This window comes from Mchenga conophoros, linkage group LG13, assembly GCF_057382185.1.
Source record: "Mchenga conophoros isolate Kocher_MC1m ecotype Shallow Benthic linkage group LG13, M_conophoros_male_GT1.1, whole genome shotgun sequence".
Taxonomy (NCBI): domain Eukaryota; kingdom Metazoa; phylum Chordata; class Actinopteri; order Cichliformes; family Cichlidae; genus Mchenga; species Mchenga conophoros.
In genome coordinates this window covers 21,845,883-21,864,776 of record NC_140538.1, presented here as the reverse complement: position 1 = coordinate 21,864,776, position 18,894 = coordinate 21,845,883, and the positions used below count along the sequence as shown (strand labels likewise).

The following is an 18,894-nucleotide window of genomic DNA, read 5'->3' as shown; positions in this document are numbered from 1 at the left end:
ATGTAGCTACAAACTGGTCACTGTGCTCATAGGCCAGAGCTGTTGGGTTTGCCTGGCAGCACCAGAACGGGCTTGTCCGCCACTGGTGCGCCGTTCTCTACAGAGATGGAGAGCACCTTCACACTGAACATAAGAGCAACATCAAAAAGTCTCGAGACACTGTTGAAAACGCTATGAAATGCTAGCCACTTCAATCGCTTTTCTTAAATTCAAGAAGAGTTAAAACTCAGGAACCACTCATTTCATGTTGGCTGCAGTTATTTAATCTGCTTTCACATGAAGTTGCTGAATGTTAAAATAAATTCAAACTTATCTGTTGTGTTATGATTTCCCCGAATGACTACTGAGGTATCATTAAGGCCTGACACATAATGCTTCCTTTTCTTGCAGATGCTCAGATCTGAGTCCTGTTCTCTGAGCCTCTGATAATGCCACTCATTATGGTTTGGAGCATCATTTAGGCACTAGGCATGGTAAACACCAGCTCAACCATATGCTCAGCAGCACTGATCAGCTGTTGCTACTGACTTCCTCATCGTTTTTGTTTTTAATTTATGTGTAAAACCACCTGTCACTAGCTCCTTCCTTCTCCCCTGATAGAAACTTTTTTTTTTTTTTATTTAACTGGACTCTGGAACTACATGTAATACAGACAGTGAGATTGTTTTTGGCTCAGTGAAAAAGCTATTCATTTTCCTCTGCAGCTCCTAATAAGTACAGAGACTTAATATGCATTTAAATTCAAATGGACTGTAACTGTACACAAACTGCAGTAAACCAGTAGATGGAAAATTGAAGTTGAATCATCTCCTCATTAATTTTTCCATTTTTGTTACCTCTAGTTTGAGCACGTCGTGCTGCAGTTTCCTTTGAAACTCCAGGAAACTGCCAATGGTGAGTTTGCCCTTCAGATCCCCTCCAAAGAAGTATGTGGTGAGAGCAGAGCTGCAGCCACCTGTCTTCAGGGTATTTCCTGTGGTAGAGCGATCGCGGTGTCGCATACCCATGCTGGTCTGGGAACGAATGATGCTCTGGACCTACACATACAGAGAGCCAAGTGTCAACCAGAGTGTCCGTGCAGACTAAGTTTTAGAGGTAGTTATAAACTACATATATATTCACTACAATATATACTATATAGACTGTATAAGACAAACTGAGCTGCATATATGTTGATGTTAGCACAGACTGCTGAGCACAGCATCTATCTGTCTCTTTGAGAAAGGGTCACACTGGTGGACAGCAGTGTGGGAGCCTACCTTTATTGCTAGTCAGTGTGTGTCACTGTAAAACAATCAAAGCTACTCTGGTTATTCAATCTCAATATAAATATGTGGGCTAGCTCTTTCAAGCTTCTGTCACGTTTAATATGTTGATTTTGCGCAGGTTTGCGTGCATCTGCTGCACGTAGGACATCCTGCTGATGTCAGTCTAACCTGTTCAAACTCCTCCAGGTCCACCTCTCCATCGCCGTTCAGATCAAACATCTTGAAAGCGATCTCAAAGTTCCTCTGGGGAGCTGGACACAAGAGCAACACACAAAGCCACATGAAGAGATACTCTCAATTACACACAGTATATTACAAATATTACACAAAACACATAATTGTACAATATATTCAGTCTTCTCCTCATTCAAGGTGGCGCAAAGTTCTCACACAGGGAAATCAACCCTCTAACTACACAGCAAAAATTGGCCCCGCCTTCCACCAACACTGAAGCTGCTAAAAAAAACACTCCACACTCTGTTATTTTCTTTTGCTTTAATACATTAGTAACTTAAACTTTACTGTCTACTTTTGGAACCTGATCTAAACTGTAATATTTTGTGAGACTATGTATATAAGATCTATATACCCTGATGTGACAAAATGTTACGAACACGCTCACTTAATATGCTGTTGGTCCTGACGAGACAGCTTAAAGCCATCGAGGCACGGACTTAAAACGAACTCTGAAGGTGCCTGTTGGTAGCTTGTGCCAGGCCCTATTAGCAACCCCGTTAGTCGAATGATGCGTTTCAAACCCCATCCCTCATTAACTGTTTGACCTGCTGCAGAGCAGCACGAGCAGGGATTCACCACTGCTGACCCCACAAGACTGCTAGTTTTAGACATGCTCTTTATCAACTGGCTTCTGTCTGTCCATCCACCAGCACAGGAAAAAAAACAAATACATAAAAATCACCGTTACCAGATGTGACAATCAAAATTTATGTGTTCATCTGTGAGTGGTCATATTTGGACCGATCCATGTATTTCATACACCAAAACAATAACATGCAATATAAAATATTATACAGTCTCTCCTTAATTTTTAATTCTTTTCATGGCTTCACATTGTTATTGTACAGTTAACTACTATGAATATTTATTGCTTCAAATATTCTTCAGTGCCTTTTATGGAAGATTAATCTTTATTAAAAAGGCACTATGAGGTGTAAATCTAAATCTGGTAGGCAAAATACATCTACTTTGCTGTTTTTTGTGGCTGTGTTAAACAGATTGAAACCAACCATAATGCATCCTGCTTCGTCTGCTTTAAAAAAAGGCTTGTCCTTGAAAACTTCCCTTAAGGTTTTCTCCCTATGAACGGATTATAATAAAAGGTCTAGCAGAGTTGGGGATAAAAGTTTACTAGCCTTTGGAGAGGAACGAGTTGAGCTTCATTTTCATTTTATTACCAAACACTACGGCCCGTTGGGAGTGGAGGCATTAATGTGCGATTTATTTCCTGTATGAACCACCAATACTAGATCAAGGTAAGACTGATTCTGTGTAAGCAGACTTGGTCAGCTCACATTAACATATAAAATCCACGTCTTATACATGTCCTGTCCTCCCTAATAACGTCGTATCAAAAGACATCCATTCTTTTACTTTCTGTCCTAACTGACAAGTAGAAATGTAGAGAGCAGAGAAGACACAAAAGAGACTCTCATGAGATCTGATCTGTGAACTATGCAGACGATTTAAAAGATGTTATACTTAATGAGACAGGTCATGTGAACCACTTCAATTCTAGGAAGTCTTGCACATTTCAACAATGTACTTACTTGACAGCACAGTGGTGAGAAAGATGTAGTCAGAGAAGGAGATAAGGCCACATTCCCCCAGTGTGTAAAATATGCTGTCCTCATCTGCAAACTTCTCCCTCTCCTGGGCAATCTTCTGCTCATCCAGGTCAGGACACACACACACACACACACACACACACACACACACACACACACACACACACACACACACACACACACACACACACACACAAAAAGGTAAAAGCTATATTAAAAAACCTTCCACATGATCCAGCACTAGCCTTACAGCCTCTATAGCTGTGCAGTTGTGTGTGTGCAAGCAAGTACGTGTGTGTATGTGTGTGTAGGACCAAGGCTCAATTAAAGACTTGCTCAAACACAAAAATCTAAACACATTCTGGTCTTTCACACACATACACACACAATAAAAAGTTCACTTCATATAGCTGGGTTATCACATGAACAGTCATGCAAGTGCTGCATACACATGAAGCCAAACAGGTGAGGATGATGATGGTTAGTCAGCAGTCAGCTCGAGTATAAAACATTGTCCACCAGAGACCGTACTCACAGTGAGAAACTGACACAAAGAGAGGGAAAACATCACGAGAGACTGCAGCACAAACGCACACACCATTTGTTAAACATAGCTGTAATGTAACCCAGAGCATTAATCATTAAAAACAGGGCGAATTAAACTCTCTCTCACACACACAAACACACAGTTAACGACATGTTTTCCATGTGTATATCCACAGCACTGCATGAAAGTGCGACTTAATCACATGCACACTACACACTCAGTGACAGACTTGAAAGACAGTGTCCCACTAGTAGGGCTCTCCACCAAACAGACGGACAGAGCATGCCTAGAGAAGGAAGAAGGGGTGGAGGAGGGAGCTCGGCAACGCTGAGCCCGTGTGGAGTTACCTCCGTCTGTAAAGGGGTCCATTTCAGAGGAGTATGAGGAGGGAGGAAAAACAACTGTTAGAAAAACAAAATCATGGCCTCTGCTGTTTTTTTGCTTTGTTTATAGCAGGGCTTTAATGGCAAAGACACAGATTTGCATTCATATAGCTGCACACACACACACACACACTGAAACAATCTTGCTCAAAACAAGATAATTGGTCGATGCCACTCAAAGTTAAGAATTCAATTATGCTTTGCAATCTTCACGGTGTGCAACTACAATTAGTGTACAATGAATAATCACACTAGGACTATGATTTGCTGTGCTACATATTATCACATTTTGTGTACACAGAGCATATCTAAACTGAAGTGAATCAAAGTCATGTTGCAGTATAATCACAAACGCAGGCTGAGTACACTACAAATCAAAGCTAATCTCATGTTATCACTTGCAAGGGTCACAGACATATACTAACTACATGAACCAAAACATGTATAAATATAAACATTTGGTGGCACCCCCTTCATATCAAATCTTTCAAATCATTACCCCTTTGACCGACTCCCTTCTCATTGCATACAAACAAAAGACAATTAGTATGAGGGCATAAAGTTTATCTCTATCTCCAGTTCATGTCTATCCTCAGTTTTAAAAGTCAGAGATACAAAGACAACAACAGTTTCTACTAGTACTTAAGATATATTCATTCTCCAAGGAGAAGGGAGTGAGGGAGAAAGGGGAAATCAGAGGGAGAGAAATTTATTTTTTAATCATACAGGTTTACAAGAAGTGACAGAATAAGAAAGACAGCAAAGGGCAATGTTTTAATTCTAGGTGCTTTGCAAGCTTTTCTGGTGTAACTGTGTGTATAAATGCAAGAAGGAAGAAGAAGAAGAAGAAAGAGCAAAACAAGATAAAGTGAGAGGTGCGAGAGTGAAAGAGGTTGGTACTGTCCCCTAAGTTGGGTACAATAACACATGGAACAAGTCCTCTGGGTCCAAGGTGAGAAGCAGCTGTAATGCCAGTCTACAAAACAGAAAAGACAAACACTTCTGCACGAGTGTGTATGCCAGTAGGCACAATGGGACAGCTACAAGGCCGTACACCAAGACTCATAAAAACACTGGGCCTCATTATAAAGATCAGAGCAGAGGCACCAAGCACATTAGGGGTAGTATCACATTTTTCACTCGTCTGAGTCAAGGATAACAGCATCCTCACAGAAAAGCCTGGAGTGAAACAAATCCAATTACAATCCAGCTTCCCACAAACTGAGATGCTATTTAAAATTAATCAAAAAGACAATGCTAAATTAGCAAACTAATTTTTTACGCTATTTAATATAAAACAGTATAAAGATGACATATTCAAATAAGAAATTCTACGGTTTGTTTTTTCAAATTTTTTTTCGATTTGCTGTTATCGTCTACAAATCTGATGAAACTACTTGATGAAGATGATTTGGTATAAAAAGAGCCTCCCTGCGGTGGTTGGGGATTCATAAGTCTGTAACAGACTAATGAAGAAAAATATTGTTTTTTATTGTAAGATTGTGACTAATTTAGGCATTTTTGACATACACTTCATCAAATCATTAAAGGATTCAGAGAATTATACATAAAGTCCAATTCAGAGAGTCAGTACTGAATGGACATGTGCAAAAAAAGAAGGCATGCCACTGTAGTTTCAAGCTTTATCTACAACTGTCCTACACAAAACACACAAAAAATATAACTATACAGCCAGAATCCTCTACAGAAATCATGGAGCCACGTATAACAGGGTAAAGAGGAGAGGACCATCATCTCACACTTCAAATGACCCAAACTTATGAAATCCCACATTAAGCAAAACATGTTTTCCTTTTACAGTAATACAGTAATTCCCTCAGATCCCAAATGCTTACAGCGTTTGGGATCTCTCTTTGTTTGTTTTTTTCTATTCGCTCTATGCTATAACAATGTGCACGCTGTTAAGAAGAAGAGGAGGTATGGCACTGTGAATATCAACCTATGCTCCATGTTTCATACTCCCCATCCTGTGGCTCTGTTGTAAGGATCATGCTTGGACTTACACTTTATCCTCCATCTTTCTGTCACTAGTGCAAGCCTCGGCTTCCGACTTGAGACACACAATACTGGATTCTCCAGCAAAAAGCCAGTGAACAGTACAGAAATGCACACAGAGTACAACATCAGATAAAAGGCAGAAAGTCTTATCTACAAAATGCAGCTACTAGGTTACTTGATTCCTTAGACAGACTTCGTCTCTGTGTCTAATTAGTTAGTAATTCATTAGTTTTGATAGCTCAACAGGGAGGACATTATGCCTATAAAACACCAACTACATTTAAATCAGTATTTAACACTGGTAGATTTTTCCCAAAGCACTTAAATGACTGTAAACGTGATTGCTGCAGCAATCAAGTAAATTAAAACCTATCTCTTAATCAGTACCAACTTCATATCTGTCTGTATACATGTGAGTGTGGCTGCTTTTCAGACTTCTGGCTTGAGCCTGGACATGTCTACATACTTGTCCTTGTGTTTCAGCTAGAGATGACAATCCGACTAGCCTGTTAGGTGAGGCAGAAACACAGGACTGACAGAGCTGCTGTCTGGGCGTCACTGGTAGCAAGGAGGAATGGACAAACAGAGTTAAAGGTCTGGTCAGGGCTAATCTCTCTAGTGCACTAGAGCTAAGGAATAGCCCATGGCTACTCTGACCAAATTTAAACTAGCTTTAAGAAAACTAAGCATGAGACCCGTACAACCAGGCACAGCTGAAGGGATGCATGCAGAAGGCCAAATTATTCATTCATTATTCATTTCACGCAAATACTAAGGAAACATTTTCTAAACACTTAAAAGTGATATACTTAAAAACTTGCCATAGAAACATTTTAGATCCTAATTTCTTTGATAAAACCAAAACAGCTTGCAGCAATGCAGTCTTATATCGACACCCTATATCAATCATCAAATGACAGATGCTTCAATGCATTACCTTCATTATTTAGTGTTTTGTTACTTTTACAAATAACAAACTGTATATAACATGATTATCTGGACAGTAATTTCATTTTCACAGTTTTGCATGTGTACACGACTATAAAAAATTAGAGATCAGCAATCAAGATGTCAAAAGGTGAAAAAAAAGGGGGAAGAAAAGCTCATTATGAAACTAAAAGTCACTTCACCCTATCTTGTGTCAGTGACAGAGAAAATACAAAAAAAAGGGGGGCATGCTCCAAATACTTAAGGATGTGACAATGAACACATCTGTGCTAATGAGACTGATCAAATCTCCTGACATCCAGTGTCATAACAAAAGCAAACAGACAACTGCTGAAGCAACTGACTGATATGAGACACAATTCACATAATTCTGTAATCCGCTTGTACACACATTTGGATACCAAAAATACATAATTTGTCATCCATGTATTTTCTGCTCTTTCACTCTTTTTCCTCCATGACTGCCATAATAAAAACACAAATTTATGAGTCTAGGGTTTGATGAAAGGCTCAGGCAGCAACAGGGAGAATTTGCTCTCATTCTGCTGTTTATGTGTTTATTGAGTGACGCCTGTCCTCAAGTGACCTCGCATCTGAATGCAAAGGTGAGTTTCAAAATAACGTGGTTTACTGGAGCGTGTTGATGAACTGGCTGGAAAAAAAAGAAAGAAAGAAAAAAAGGTCAGTGACATGTAAAGCCTGACCGACAGTGCAGAAAGAGTGAAAGACGGGAGGAGTGTGACAAAAGATGCATTAAAAATGAATCAGGACCGTTGTGTCCTTTGCACCGCAGTATGTGATGTGGTAGCTCTGAGGTTACTGTCGTTTTTGTGGGTACAATAAATGATTTGAGTATCAGGGAAAACTGAATTCAGGATGACCTGCTTGAGGGTAAAAGTCAATCCAGGTCTCAGCTTGATATTTCTGAATGGTCTGACAGCCTACAAGCCCACTTGCACTGCATCTTCAACACAGCATGGCGCCCCATTCACAAACTACGCACCCCAACAAACACAAAGACGATGTGATTTTTCATCTTTTACTGAGCTGCAGACGATAATTTCTCCCTGTATATGATCGCATCATTGGACCAAAACACTGCATTCTGTAGGTGGGTCGGCAGGTGTGTGGGAGGAGAGAAAATTAATGCATTAGCCACCTCTGGTCTCAGGGGTAACCACAAAGCAGGTTTGCCATTAATAACTTATGCAGTGAGCACATTCAGTATAATGCTTCCTGATGTGGAACGCTCAATAAACAAATTTTGTTCGTTGAGGACTGGCAGCTGTCTTATAAACGACAGGTTGAACTGAATTAAAGGACCAGCTTTTGAGACAAACCAACCTCTAACTGAGTGGAAGAGAGAGAAATAGAGAAGGATCAGGAGTATTCAGTGTATTTTTGTGTATGATCTTTCAGTGTCAACAAAACAGAGAACAAAGAAAGCATGTAGAAAATTACACACAGCGGAAGAATATATACATATACACACACACACACACACACACACACACACATATAAATAACAGCACCATTAGGATTTTATATATATATATAAAAAGTGGTCTGTATCAGTCCAAGCAGCAGGCCCTGGGAGCGTCCTGTGAGATCAGAAAGGGTAAACATGACAACAGTTGGTGTGACAAGTGGCGTGTTTTCCATTGGAGCAGCACTCCCTCTGAGTGACAGGTTTCGACTCTCCGTCGGTGGAGGTCATCCGGAAGACAGCGTTGCTTTACAAACACAGTGAGCCAGAACATGTAGGAACAGTTTGCATACATTTAAATGTACAAACCAAGTCCTGCCTCCAGTAACTCTAAACCATGCTCTACAGAGATCATGCAGCACTGACACCCGGACAGTCCAGAGGATGGATTTGTGCAGACTATCAAGCACACCAATTCAGCCTTGACATCAGCTAACAGAGCCTTTATGGCTTTTTTCTAGGCCCAAAACCACCCTGTGATGACATCATGCACAGAGAGGGGGCGCCGCCACCAGCTACTTTCTCTGTGAGACACAGGCATCAGAGCAGTGCATGCTGGGAAACAGCTCAAGTGCCAAAGCATTTGGAAAGCTACAGCTGTTATTAGAAGAAATGAAAGATGAGAAGAGAGAGGTGTGCGTGTAAAGCAAGACAGTGAGAGTGCAGGGGAACAGCACCATTAGCATGTCTTACTGACCAGTACTCTTAACAAAGAAATCATTTCAGCGAGCCTTTTTATTCTACCTTTGTATGAAAGTAGGTGGACTTTACTTTGGGGTCCGATTAGTATATATAAATGATATAGGATTGCTGCAGTCTTTAATAATCGCTGTCAAGGCAAACTATAGCCTGCACTTTCAATAATTCAGCAGGGAAGGCATGGTATATAGCTGCCTCTAACAAAGCTTTACAAAGGGCACTGGGAAGGTCTCCAACACAACGTCCAATAACAATGTGGAGTTGGAGTTTGCATATTTGATACAGGATCACAGACAATGGGGCGTGTGTGCCTACTTCACATTATTGCACCACCAGTCATGATATGGTGAACAGGCTGTAACTTGCCCTTTGCTATGACTAGCTTATCTTCATGCAGTGCTGACTGACAGAAGCATTCAACCTGCTTAAAGACCAAATCTCTTTGACATTTAAACAATACTACAAGTATTAGGTATCTTACTGCAGCGGATCAAATAAAGAGACATGGCAGGGGTGGAGAAAGCTATAACAACCAAGTAAGTTATTTGCCAAGATAAATCTCAAAGTGCATAAGGCAGATAAGCATTTATATTACCAAGCTTTTTGGAGTCTGTTTAAAGGTGGTTAACAATTAAACAGACCAATTTCCTGATTACTAAAGCAGCTACTTGTGCAGGTTACTGTCCAGCTGCACTGTCTTTAAAGCGGTTACCAGCCAATCAGTAACAAGTACTTTGCATGGCCATATTCTGCTTACTATAAAAAAATAAAGCACTAAAGTACTACAGTACTGCTTTATTCTACTTCCATCCCACCTGCAGCAGCTTGAAGCTATGAGGGAAAAACCAGTATGGAATTTTAGGAATTGTTATTGGCAATCTAGTTAAGATGTAAATATTAAAAAGCACACTTTGGCTGCTGTCCTAGTCAAAGTGCATGTAAGTCGTGGTAAACACTGGAGAATAAAAGTGTCTGAATAGCCGTTCCCCTGAACTAACAATGGTGAACACCTATGCCCTCCATATTACTGCAGAGAAAGAGCCAGTAGTCAAAAGAAAGTAGAGAAATCAGAGGGAGAGGAGGAAAGAGTATAAAGGAGATAGAGGGAGTAGCAAGTGGCTACAGAGTGCATTTTTTCATTCAGGTGCACACATGCTGCTCGGCACACACCCCATACCTGCCAGAAGTCCTGCAGAGAGGGAGGGGCAGAATGAGAAGGAGGGAGCGAGACAGAGGAGATGAAGAGGAGGTGAAGGGGGAAGGGGAGTTGGTTGGTGGAGAGTGGGGATCAGCAGATGTAATGATTGGGAAAATGAGGCAGAGAAAAAAAAGAGGGGATGTTGGGAGACGGGGAGTTGACAATGATGGTTATTCAAGAGGAAGAGAAGAGAGAACATGGGGGGAGGGGTGTTATTTGTTACATGAATGAGAGAGAATGGTTGATAAGAGCATGAGAGAATAATCAACAGTTAACAACGTCAGGTCACATCAACATTGGATTACTGCAGCTGAAAAGCATACCAACATGATGAGGACAGAAAGAATAACCAGAGCGAGGCAGGGAAATAACAGCAGAAGGAGAGGTGCGCTTAAACGATTTGTCGAGCAAAGACAAGCAGTTAAAGATTTTTAAAACAATCGCGATACTGCACACATGGATGGAAAACAACACAATGAGCAGGTTGAGTCAATATGAACCACAACTGGTAAACAACCATACAAGTTTGTCTTACATAAAGACTGAACCTGGAACAAATTTAGTGTCAGCGGGAGATGGTGGACAGAAGGACGTACACCTACACATATTCCCACTTAACTATGCCCAAACATTGCAGTTGGCTTAGCTATTTTTAAATAAAACCATGGGAAGTGAGATACAGAGGCCTTTAGGAGACCTTTCATGGCATTCTCACACATGGTGTGGGCTTTAGCTTTGGTTTAGCTGAAATGCTCCCTTCGTACTTAACTATATTTCCATTCACTTCATGATTTAAACAGATATTGTACCATTACACTTCTCTGGGCATTTCATGTAGGTCTTACTCATTGTACTTTTCAGGTTTGTGTTAACCTAAATAGTAAAATGGAAAAAGTAATAGTTTACTCCTCTAAATTGCTAGAGGTGAGAAGAAGGTGTGTCTCTCTGGGCAAATGAGGAGTTAAGAAGATGGGAATCTCTCGGGCCACTCTAGCCATGGCAGTAAAATTGCCAGGGAAAATCCAAAGCTAAACATGCCTGGCAAATGCAAGAAACATGAGGACTGAAGCATCGGATCATTTACATAAACAGACAAGGGCCAGACAGGACGAGTGCTCCACTTTAATTTTGGTCTGCCACACAATTTCATAAGCCCCTTTGATTACTATATATCCCATACTTTTAACAGATTTTTAAAATATGGGTGAGTAAAAGTACTCTAGGTCTCACAAAACATAAGGTAAGGTAAAGCAAAAGAGCAGGAGCAGAGAAAGGAGTACAGGAAGAAACCTATGACAAAAAAGTAGACTGCAATCCCTCGCTACCTGTTCATCTGACTTCAATATGGAGATCAGGCAGAGACTCGTAGCAACCTGAGGCCTGATGAATTTTGTAATGAGGTTAGAAGCTACAATCGCCACACTGATGATTAGCTAATATTAAATGAACGCTTAGCTGTTGGGTGTTGAGAGGTGCTGTCCGAATCTATGGAAGGGCAGTAATGGTCACTAATCAATATCAATAAATGTACTTATGCAATATGATCTTGGTGATTTATATTCATGGAAATGTCAGCATTTAGAGCACTGGCACTAGCTCCCTGAAGTCAATCAGTGTCCATAAGGGGCCAGCCTATAATGCTTGCATGCTGCCATTGTCTTTGAAGAGGTCATTATACAGTGGGCGGGCCTTCTTTGTGCATGTCCCTATTATAGTTACTCTTAAGTGCTTTGTTAAAGGCACCTTCACACTAAATGGCTTTTCTGGCCTTTAATCCTTTTTCTGAATTTTAGAGCTCAAACAATAGTCAGAAAACAACACATTCGGGTTGGAAGCAGACAGCAAACGCAGGACCAAAAGCAAAGACACGAGCAAAGAAGTATATAAGATACTGTTCCTCTTCAATATTTAAGATGGCGGAGGCAAAAACATTTTTTGACTGTTATTCTAATCTAATATTTTGTTTTGACAAAACTGACTTACACACAACAGCTTAACAACAGAAACAAGGAAAATACAAAAAAATACAAGTTAAACATGTTATTCAGACAGCAGCATTAGATATTTGCTACTAATTTCTGGATTGTTTGCTGGATGTAATGTTTTCTATTTCTTTGCTTTCTCTTTGCCACTTTTGAAATGCTGCAATCCAACTTCCTGCGATAAGTATTTAATGTTTGTTCAACAGAGTTATAGATTCCTTTCATGCAAAGCTCTCCAGCATTACCAATTCATCCAGAAAAATGAACAAATGTAGTTCTGTCTCTATGCAAGATTTAATTCACAGTTTTCACACAAAGTTGCTAATATTTTACGAGTTAACCTGTGATTTGGCTCTAGTTATTTTTCTTTCAGAGGGGATAATACTGACTTTTATACTCACTTAATTTCAGTAAGACCAAACCTTATAAAACCTCACTCATAATTCCCTCTCTCTGTTTGCATATTTTTTTAAGTCATGAACAGATAAAAACCTTACTATAATCTGATGATTAAAAGGCTAATTATCAAGTGCAGACTTCATTTGCTTCATCTTTTCTGCATGAAGATACAATTCTAAATATTTTTAAATACATTTTTAAAAAAGGCATTTTTCTAAATGTCGACTTCACTTTGGTCTATTTCTGCTCAAGAAAAAAAAACATCTTTTTTAGATTTGTGGATTATTCAGAGTAACTAGGCTGCTGATTAAGTTTTCAATGTTTTCAGTCTTTTAAAGCTAAAAACTAAAACAATCAACAATTTGTGTGACTGAAAAAATTCTTTTTCTTTTTTTTTTATTTGTTTTTTATTTGATGAACTGATTCTTAAATCTGGGTAATAAACCCCTCTGTTGGACTAGTAAGATGTAACAAGCTTTGCAATAGGAAAGATATAAACCTTCTTCTCTTGGTTTACATTACACTCACAAAAATCCCACAACAGCTACTCTAAGCTGAATTTAAGAATTAAAAATTAAGCTATGACACAATTAAACTCCTGGTGACCTGCATGATGACCAAATAGACCAAGACCTAGACACCTGTTCCTTACCTTGCCATCATACCGCTTCACGATGAACTGGTCGAGGCCTAGATCTATGAAAAAAAGAGAGAGATACAAGGAGATTATAGATTTGGGCAGAAAAATTCTAACAAACGAAGACAGACTTATTAAGAGCATGAACCAGAGCAATTACATTTACTTGGTGTCACTGTTGAACCTCTGGTAACAAAAGACATGTGCTGGAGAATAATAATAGTCATTAACAAACCCATTTGCATTTTGCCAAACAATGATCAGCATTCAGCGTTTGCTGGCCTGATCATCAGTTACGACTCAGTTCTCAAACAAGGATTCATTTTATAGATCCAGATGAGCAACACAAACCAAGATCCACACCATGCAGGAATTGTATTTACACACAGATTATCTTGACACGAGTACTTTCAGGCATTTGGTTTAATTAGAAATCAGTGTTATTTCATGCCAACACAACAAACAATCACTTCGGTTACACACACACACAATTTGGATCAGGTGAAAATCAGTCTCGATGCTTATTATTATGGTTCTGTTGCTTCTCCCTGAAAGGAGGACAGAAAATGTGATTTTTACTAAACTATTAATTATCCCTGAAAAATAAGTTCTTCGTTTTGCATAAAAGAGAGCCGCACCTTTTAATAAAGCTAAATCTAACTAACTTTGGTGTGAGGCGGCAATTTTCATCCATTATATGATAATTCATGCAGAACCTGCAGTCCTTTTAAATTCCAAAAGTCACACTCAAGCTTCTTTGGATCACACAGAGAGTAAGTTCAGACTGACCTCATTAAATCTAACTCTAACACAATAAAAAGACTTAAAAGTCTGTTTCATCTAAATTACAGGAAACCACAAATTAGTTCACTGGAGTATGAAAAAGCTACTTTTTTTCAGTAGTTGGTTCCCATGGAGAAGAATATAATATAAAATAATGTGGGCTGTGAGGATGTATAGACATTGATAAGCTTGATATTTAAAAACTCATTCTTTTTAATCTATATTGAGTATTACTCAGAAAGAGCAGACAGCTGTTGCACATCATCTACAACTTACATGCATCACTGCTATTAGAATTCAGCAGTTTTAATGGTGGAGGAAATTTGAAGCTCGTTGTGTAATAACAATATATTGTAAATAATCTAGCTTGAATAAAATGACAGTTTCCTATCCACCTTTGCACTGCATGTATGCACTGATACAATATTAGAACACTACAAGCATACACATGCTTGTAGTGTTCTAGTATTGTATCAGTATCATAAATCCCTCTGCTCATGAACATCGTGTAGTGAAAATTAGAGATGGCACGATACCACTTTTTTATGTCCGATACCGATACCGATATCATAAATTTGGATATCTGCCGATACCGATATGAATCCGATATAGTGTTTTTTAATCAACAAAACTGTTTTTTAAAATATCTTGCTGCATTTTGCAAGTCTGCAAGTTCATACTCAAGTTTAAAACAACAACTACACTAAAGCTATTCTGTTATACCTGTATACAAAAAAAATATTTCATAGTTCAGCAATACTGATCAATCTAATAAACTTAAACCTACACCATCCTCCCTATTCTGGTATTTTAAAGAGTACTTAGCATAAATATTAAGCAACCTAACTAATAGGGTTCCAACTCCCAGCAACAACAAAAATAAATAAATAAAAAATAGGGAACCACCCCTCACGCTCCACCTCATGATGCTTAATCGACGTAATCAACCTTAATTTGATGCAGTGTGAAAAAAAATGCACAGAAATCAATTATTTTTCAAGAAATATTAAATAGATTCAACATCTTTCTTCAACAAAATTGCAGACTGCACAGATGGTACCTTCCCAAAGGAAAAAGTACTATAGCTTACTAGGGTATATATATTAGACTTAATAGTCACTATGTACAGTAATTGACTTCTATTCATTTTACATCAAATTAAAACTTTGTGTGTCAGATAATTATTTATTAAAAGCTAGACATTTTAAATGAGAATAAGAAAGAAAAGTATGTCTTTGTGCCCCCTTTTCCCAGTTAATGCCCTATCGGCCCCCCTGGCTAAACTTTGCTAGATCCGCCCCTGCACAGTTACCAGCGTCAGCTACGTAGAAAAAGATCCTGGTGTAGAAAGTAATATTAAATAAATTCTAACAACAGCTTATCAAGCTTAAACGTGCTGCTGTTGTTCAGCCGCTGGTTTCCTCTTTCTGGTGCAAAGTGGGCCAAAAACAAAGAAGAGAGACGGACTCACGACAGAAAAGCCGATCAGCTGATCATTTAAGCAGTTTCACGATTGAAGTAGCAGCCGGAGAGCGAGAGGCAGTCGCTCGTTAAGCTTAACGCAGGAATGCTTTACAAACATTCAGAGATGGACTTACACACTTGCTTTACTTCTCTCGGGGATAACTTTGTCGGAGATGAAATGCCAGGTTGCTAGCAAAGCTCCAAATGCTATCCAGACCACAGGTCCCGCATGCCACAGCCGCTCTATCACGTGATGCATACTGCTCCGACGTGCTAACGTTCTGAGGTGAGTTACGGCGTGTTGCAAGTTTTGTGAGGTGCTTTCGTGATATTTAATGGATCGGATTACATTTTTTATTTTTCTCCGATATCCGATCCAGTAATTTAGGTCAGTATCGGACCGATACCGATACGTAATATCGGATCGGTCCATCTCTAGTGAAAATGTGGCAAACTTGGACGGATCATATAGACGTAACAGAAAAGAGGGTGAAACCATGCTGCTGTTGGTTGCTTGTTTAATGGGGTCAGTTCTGGAAAAGCGGTGAGCAAAAGTAAAACACTTGAATTCCTCAATTTAAAACAAGCAAACTGTTTTGTCATAAGATGACAGACTAACTAAAGCAAATTGCTGCGAAAATCTCAGCCTCACCTTTAACCCCTAAAGTTCTTGACCTTCCAGAAAGTACGAACCCTGGAAGTTAAGAAATAGTAACAAGTTTTTAAGTTGTACTAGACTTAGGTCCAAAAGGGTCCCAGAAAAATTTCTGCAGGGGGGGAAACTTATGAACAAAATCCTTTCTTTTGGCTTTGTTATCTGCTTGTCCATCAGAGCACAGTTTATCATTATTTTAATGCCAGTTTAGCAAAAGACAGTAACCTTAAATAAATGAATAGCTTTAAAATTGACACATGAGCGAAAGGTGAATCTAAGAATAAAAGGTTTGGGGACCAAGCTAAGCCAAGTCTTAAACATTATTAACAGATGGAATAGCTGAGAATCAACACAAATGTGAGACATCCAGACTAATCCTTATTGAGTGTTAAGCACGCTTGAGTCCTTTACTGTGAATGAAACGTTCTTTAACAATAAACCAAGAATACGACTGTGAATCTAACTGAATTTTGGAGTTGAATAGTAATGACAGATAGAGACGAGGGAGGTGATAAAACAAATCTATGCCAAGTTAAGCTTCCTAACTTCACAACTCTCCCATGGCTGTAGATCAAATATCTCTCACTGGCTCCATATTCGACGCCTGAGATCTGCTCTTGTTTGAACTTGTTAATTGATACACCAACTGCTGTGTCGTGACTTCTAAACACAGCATGACGGGACTACCCACCCCCTCCCTTCTCGTACTAGTATCCTTATAGCACGAACTTTCACAAGTCCAGAGCCATGTGTGTTGAGTGTCCCTGAACGGAGCACAGGGGAGGGGGGATGTGTTGGGTAAGGCGCTGCCATTTAAGTGACATGATCTCAGCATTTCTTAATGGAAACATCTTACCCTGTTTATTAATGACCATAAACAACCTGCATAGAAGTTGTGTAACTATATATCTCAGATCTCCAGGTTGTATTTGGGGCTACACTTCTACTGCAGGAGAGGAATCAGACTTGACATTTACTTATATCCACTGTGACAGACCAAAGAAGCTAAAGAGGGAGTACAATCATATGAAAGAGGAGGGTATGTCAGTGGGTGAAAGTATTGCCCTTTTCACACATGGGACACGTAACATTTCCAGCTCCATCAATCTGTTAAAGCAAGCAAATTTTGCCATTTACATCACTGTCATGCTAATGTTTCTCCTGAAATACCCAAAACGCTGATGGGACAAGCCATCACGAACATGATATGATCTACACAGGCCAGATTTGGCAGAACATCAAGTGAAATATAATACATATGGTTAGAGTTTTGCCCACCAGGCATATATATTTTAGTAGCTACTTTGATCATTAGAGATGCATGTATGTATGTATGCAGATATCAAGGGAATGCATCCATAAACATATGAGCAAAAAAATGGAAAAATTATTAACCTCTAGCTTACAACCAACAACTCATCTGTCTGGAGTGAACTATACCATGTCATGTGCTCTTAGCTCCTAAATGATCCTTTCTCTGTGCTCTTGATAACTTCCTGTTATTACTGAAGCTACAGATGTTGCCATGTGAGTAAATATGTGGAATTAACTTGTTTTGGAAAAGCTTTTATCTTACTAGTATCTGATACTAGCAAGTATCTGCTCTGAGGCATTGACATTTCCATTTTGGCTTTAGTCACATTGGTGTTTTTGAGCCAAAGTTAACACACTACCCTGTCATCTAAATGTGGTTAATTCATCAGCTAATGATAGCAAGCTTTGCTAGCATTAGCATTTGGCTTTAGTCGTAATCCTTTAACCAAAACTATTTTAAGTTTTAGTCATAATTTAGGAATCTAAATTCTTATAATTTTAATCAATTTTTTAGTTAACTAAACATCTAAAGTTGATACACTTGACTATAATATGCATTGATGCATTGAGAGCATCCTCACTGGATGCATCACCACCTGGAACGGCAACAGCACCGCTTACAACCGCAAAGCTCTCCAGAGAGTAGTGCGGTGTTCTGAACGGATAATTGGAGGTGAGCTTCCCTCCCTCCAAGACATCTACAGGAAGCGGTGCCTGAGGAAAGCGGGGAGGATCATCAAGGACTCCAGTCACCCCAGCCATAAACTGTTCAGACTACTTCCATCAGGAAGGAGGTTCTGCAGCATCCGGTCCCGTACCAGCAGACTGAGAGACAGCTTTTTCCACCAGGCCATCAGACTGCTGAACACTTCATAGACACCTCACCTTCACTACTGGAACTTCAACATTATGCACTCCATACTGTACATTAATGCCACTGTTTTGCACATGTCCAACTACCAACCTCTGTATATTTTATATACCGTAATTGTCGGGCTATAAGCCGCTACTTTTTGCACAAGCTTTGAACCCTGCGGCTTTTAGTCAGGTGCGGCTTTTCTATGGATTTTCCATGATTTTTGTGATATCGTAAGACGATTTGTTTTGTTTGTTCCGCTGTTGTACGGCACTACGTTGCCTGGCGGAAGGATCGGGGTTCAAGAGTGGTATGTTAGTCACATGTCCGTCCGCCAGGCAACGTAGTGCCGTACGAAGTAGCGCGAAAAACAAACTTCAAAGTAGCGTTACGCATTCAGCGGGAGGCGTGGATGACGAGCGGCAATAAACTTGCGAAAAGCAAGTTATGC

General features: G+C 39.5%; 1 protein-coding gene across 1 annotated transcript in view; it reads right to left on the bottom strand.

Annotated features, from left to right (window-relative positions):
- Positions 1-18,894, bottom strand: part of micu1 (mitochondrial calcium uptake 1) — a 37,764-nt gene that overhangs the window by 7,124 nt on the left and 11,746 nt on the right. The window contains exons 5-8 of the mRNA XM_085297211.1: positions 13,387-13,430; positions 3,056-3,170; positions 1,437-1,519; positions 837-1,037 (exon numbers count right to left, since the gene is read on the bottom strand). Coding sequence (XP_085153337.1) covers positions 837-1,037; positions 1,437-1,519; positions 3,056-3,170; positions 13,387-13,430 — 443 coding nt within the window. The remainder of the gene's footprint in view (positions 1-836; positions 1,038-1,436; positions 1,520-3,055; positions 3,171-13,386; positions 13,431-18,894) is intronic.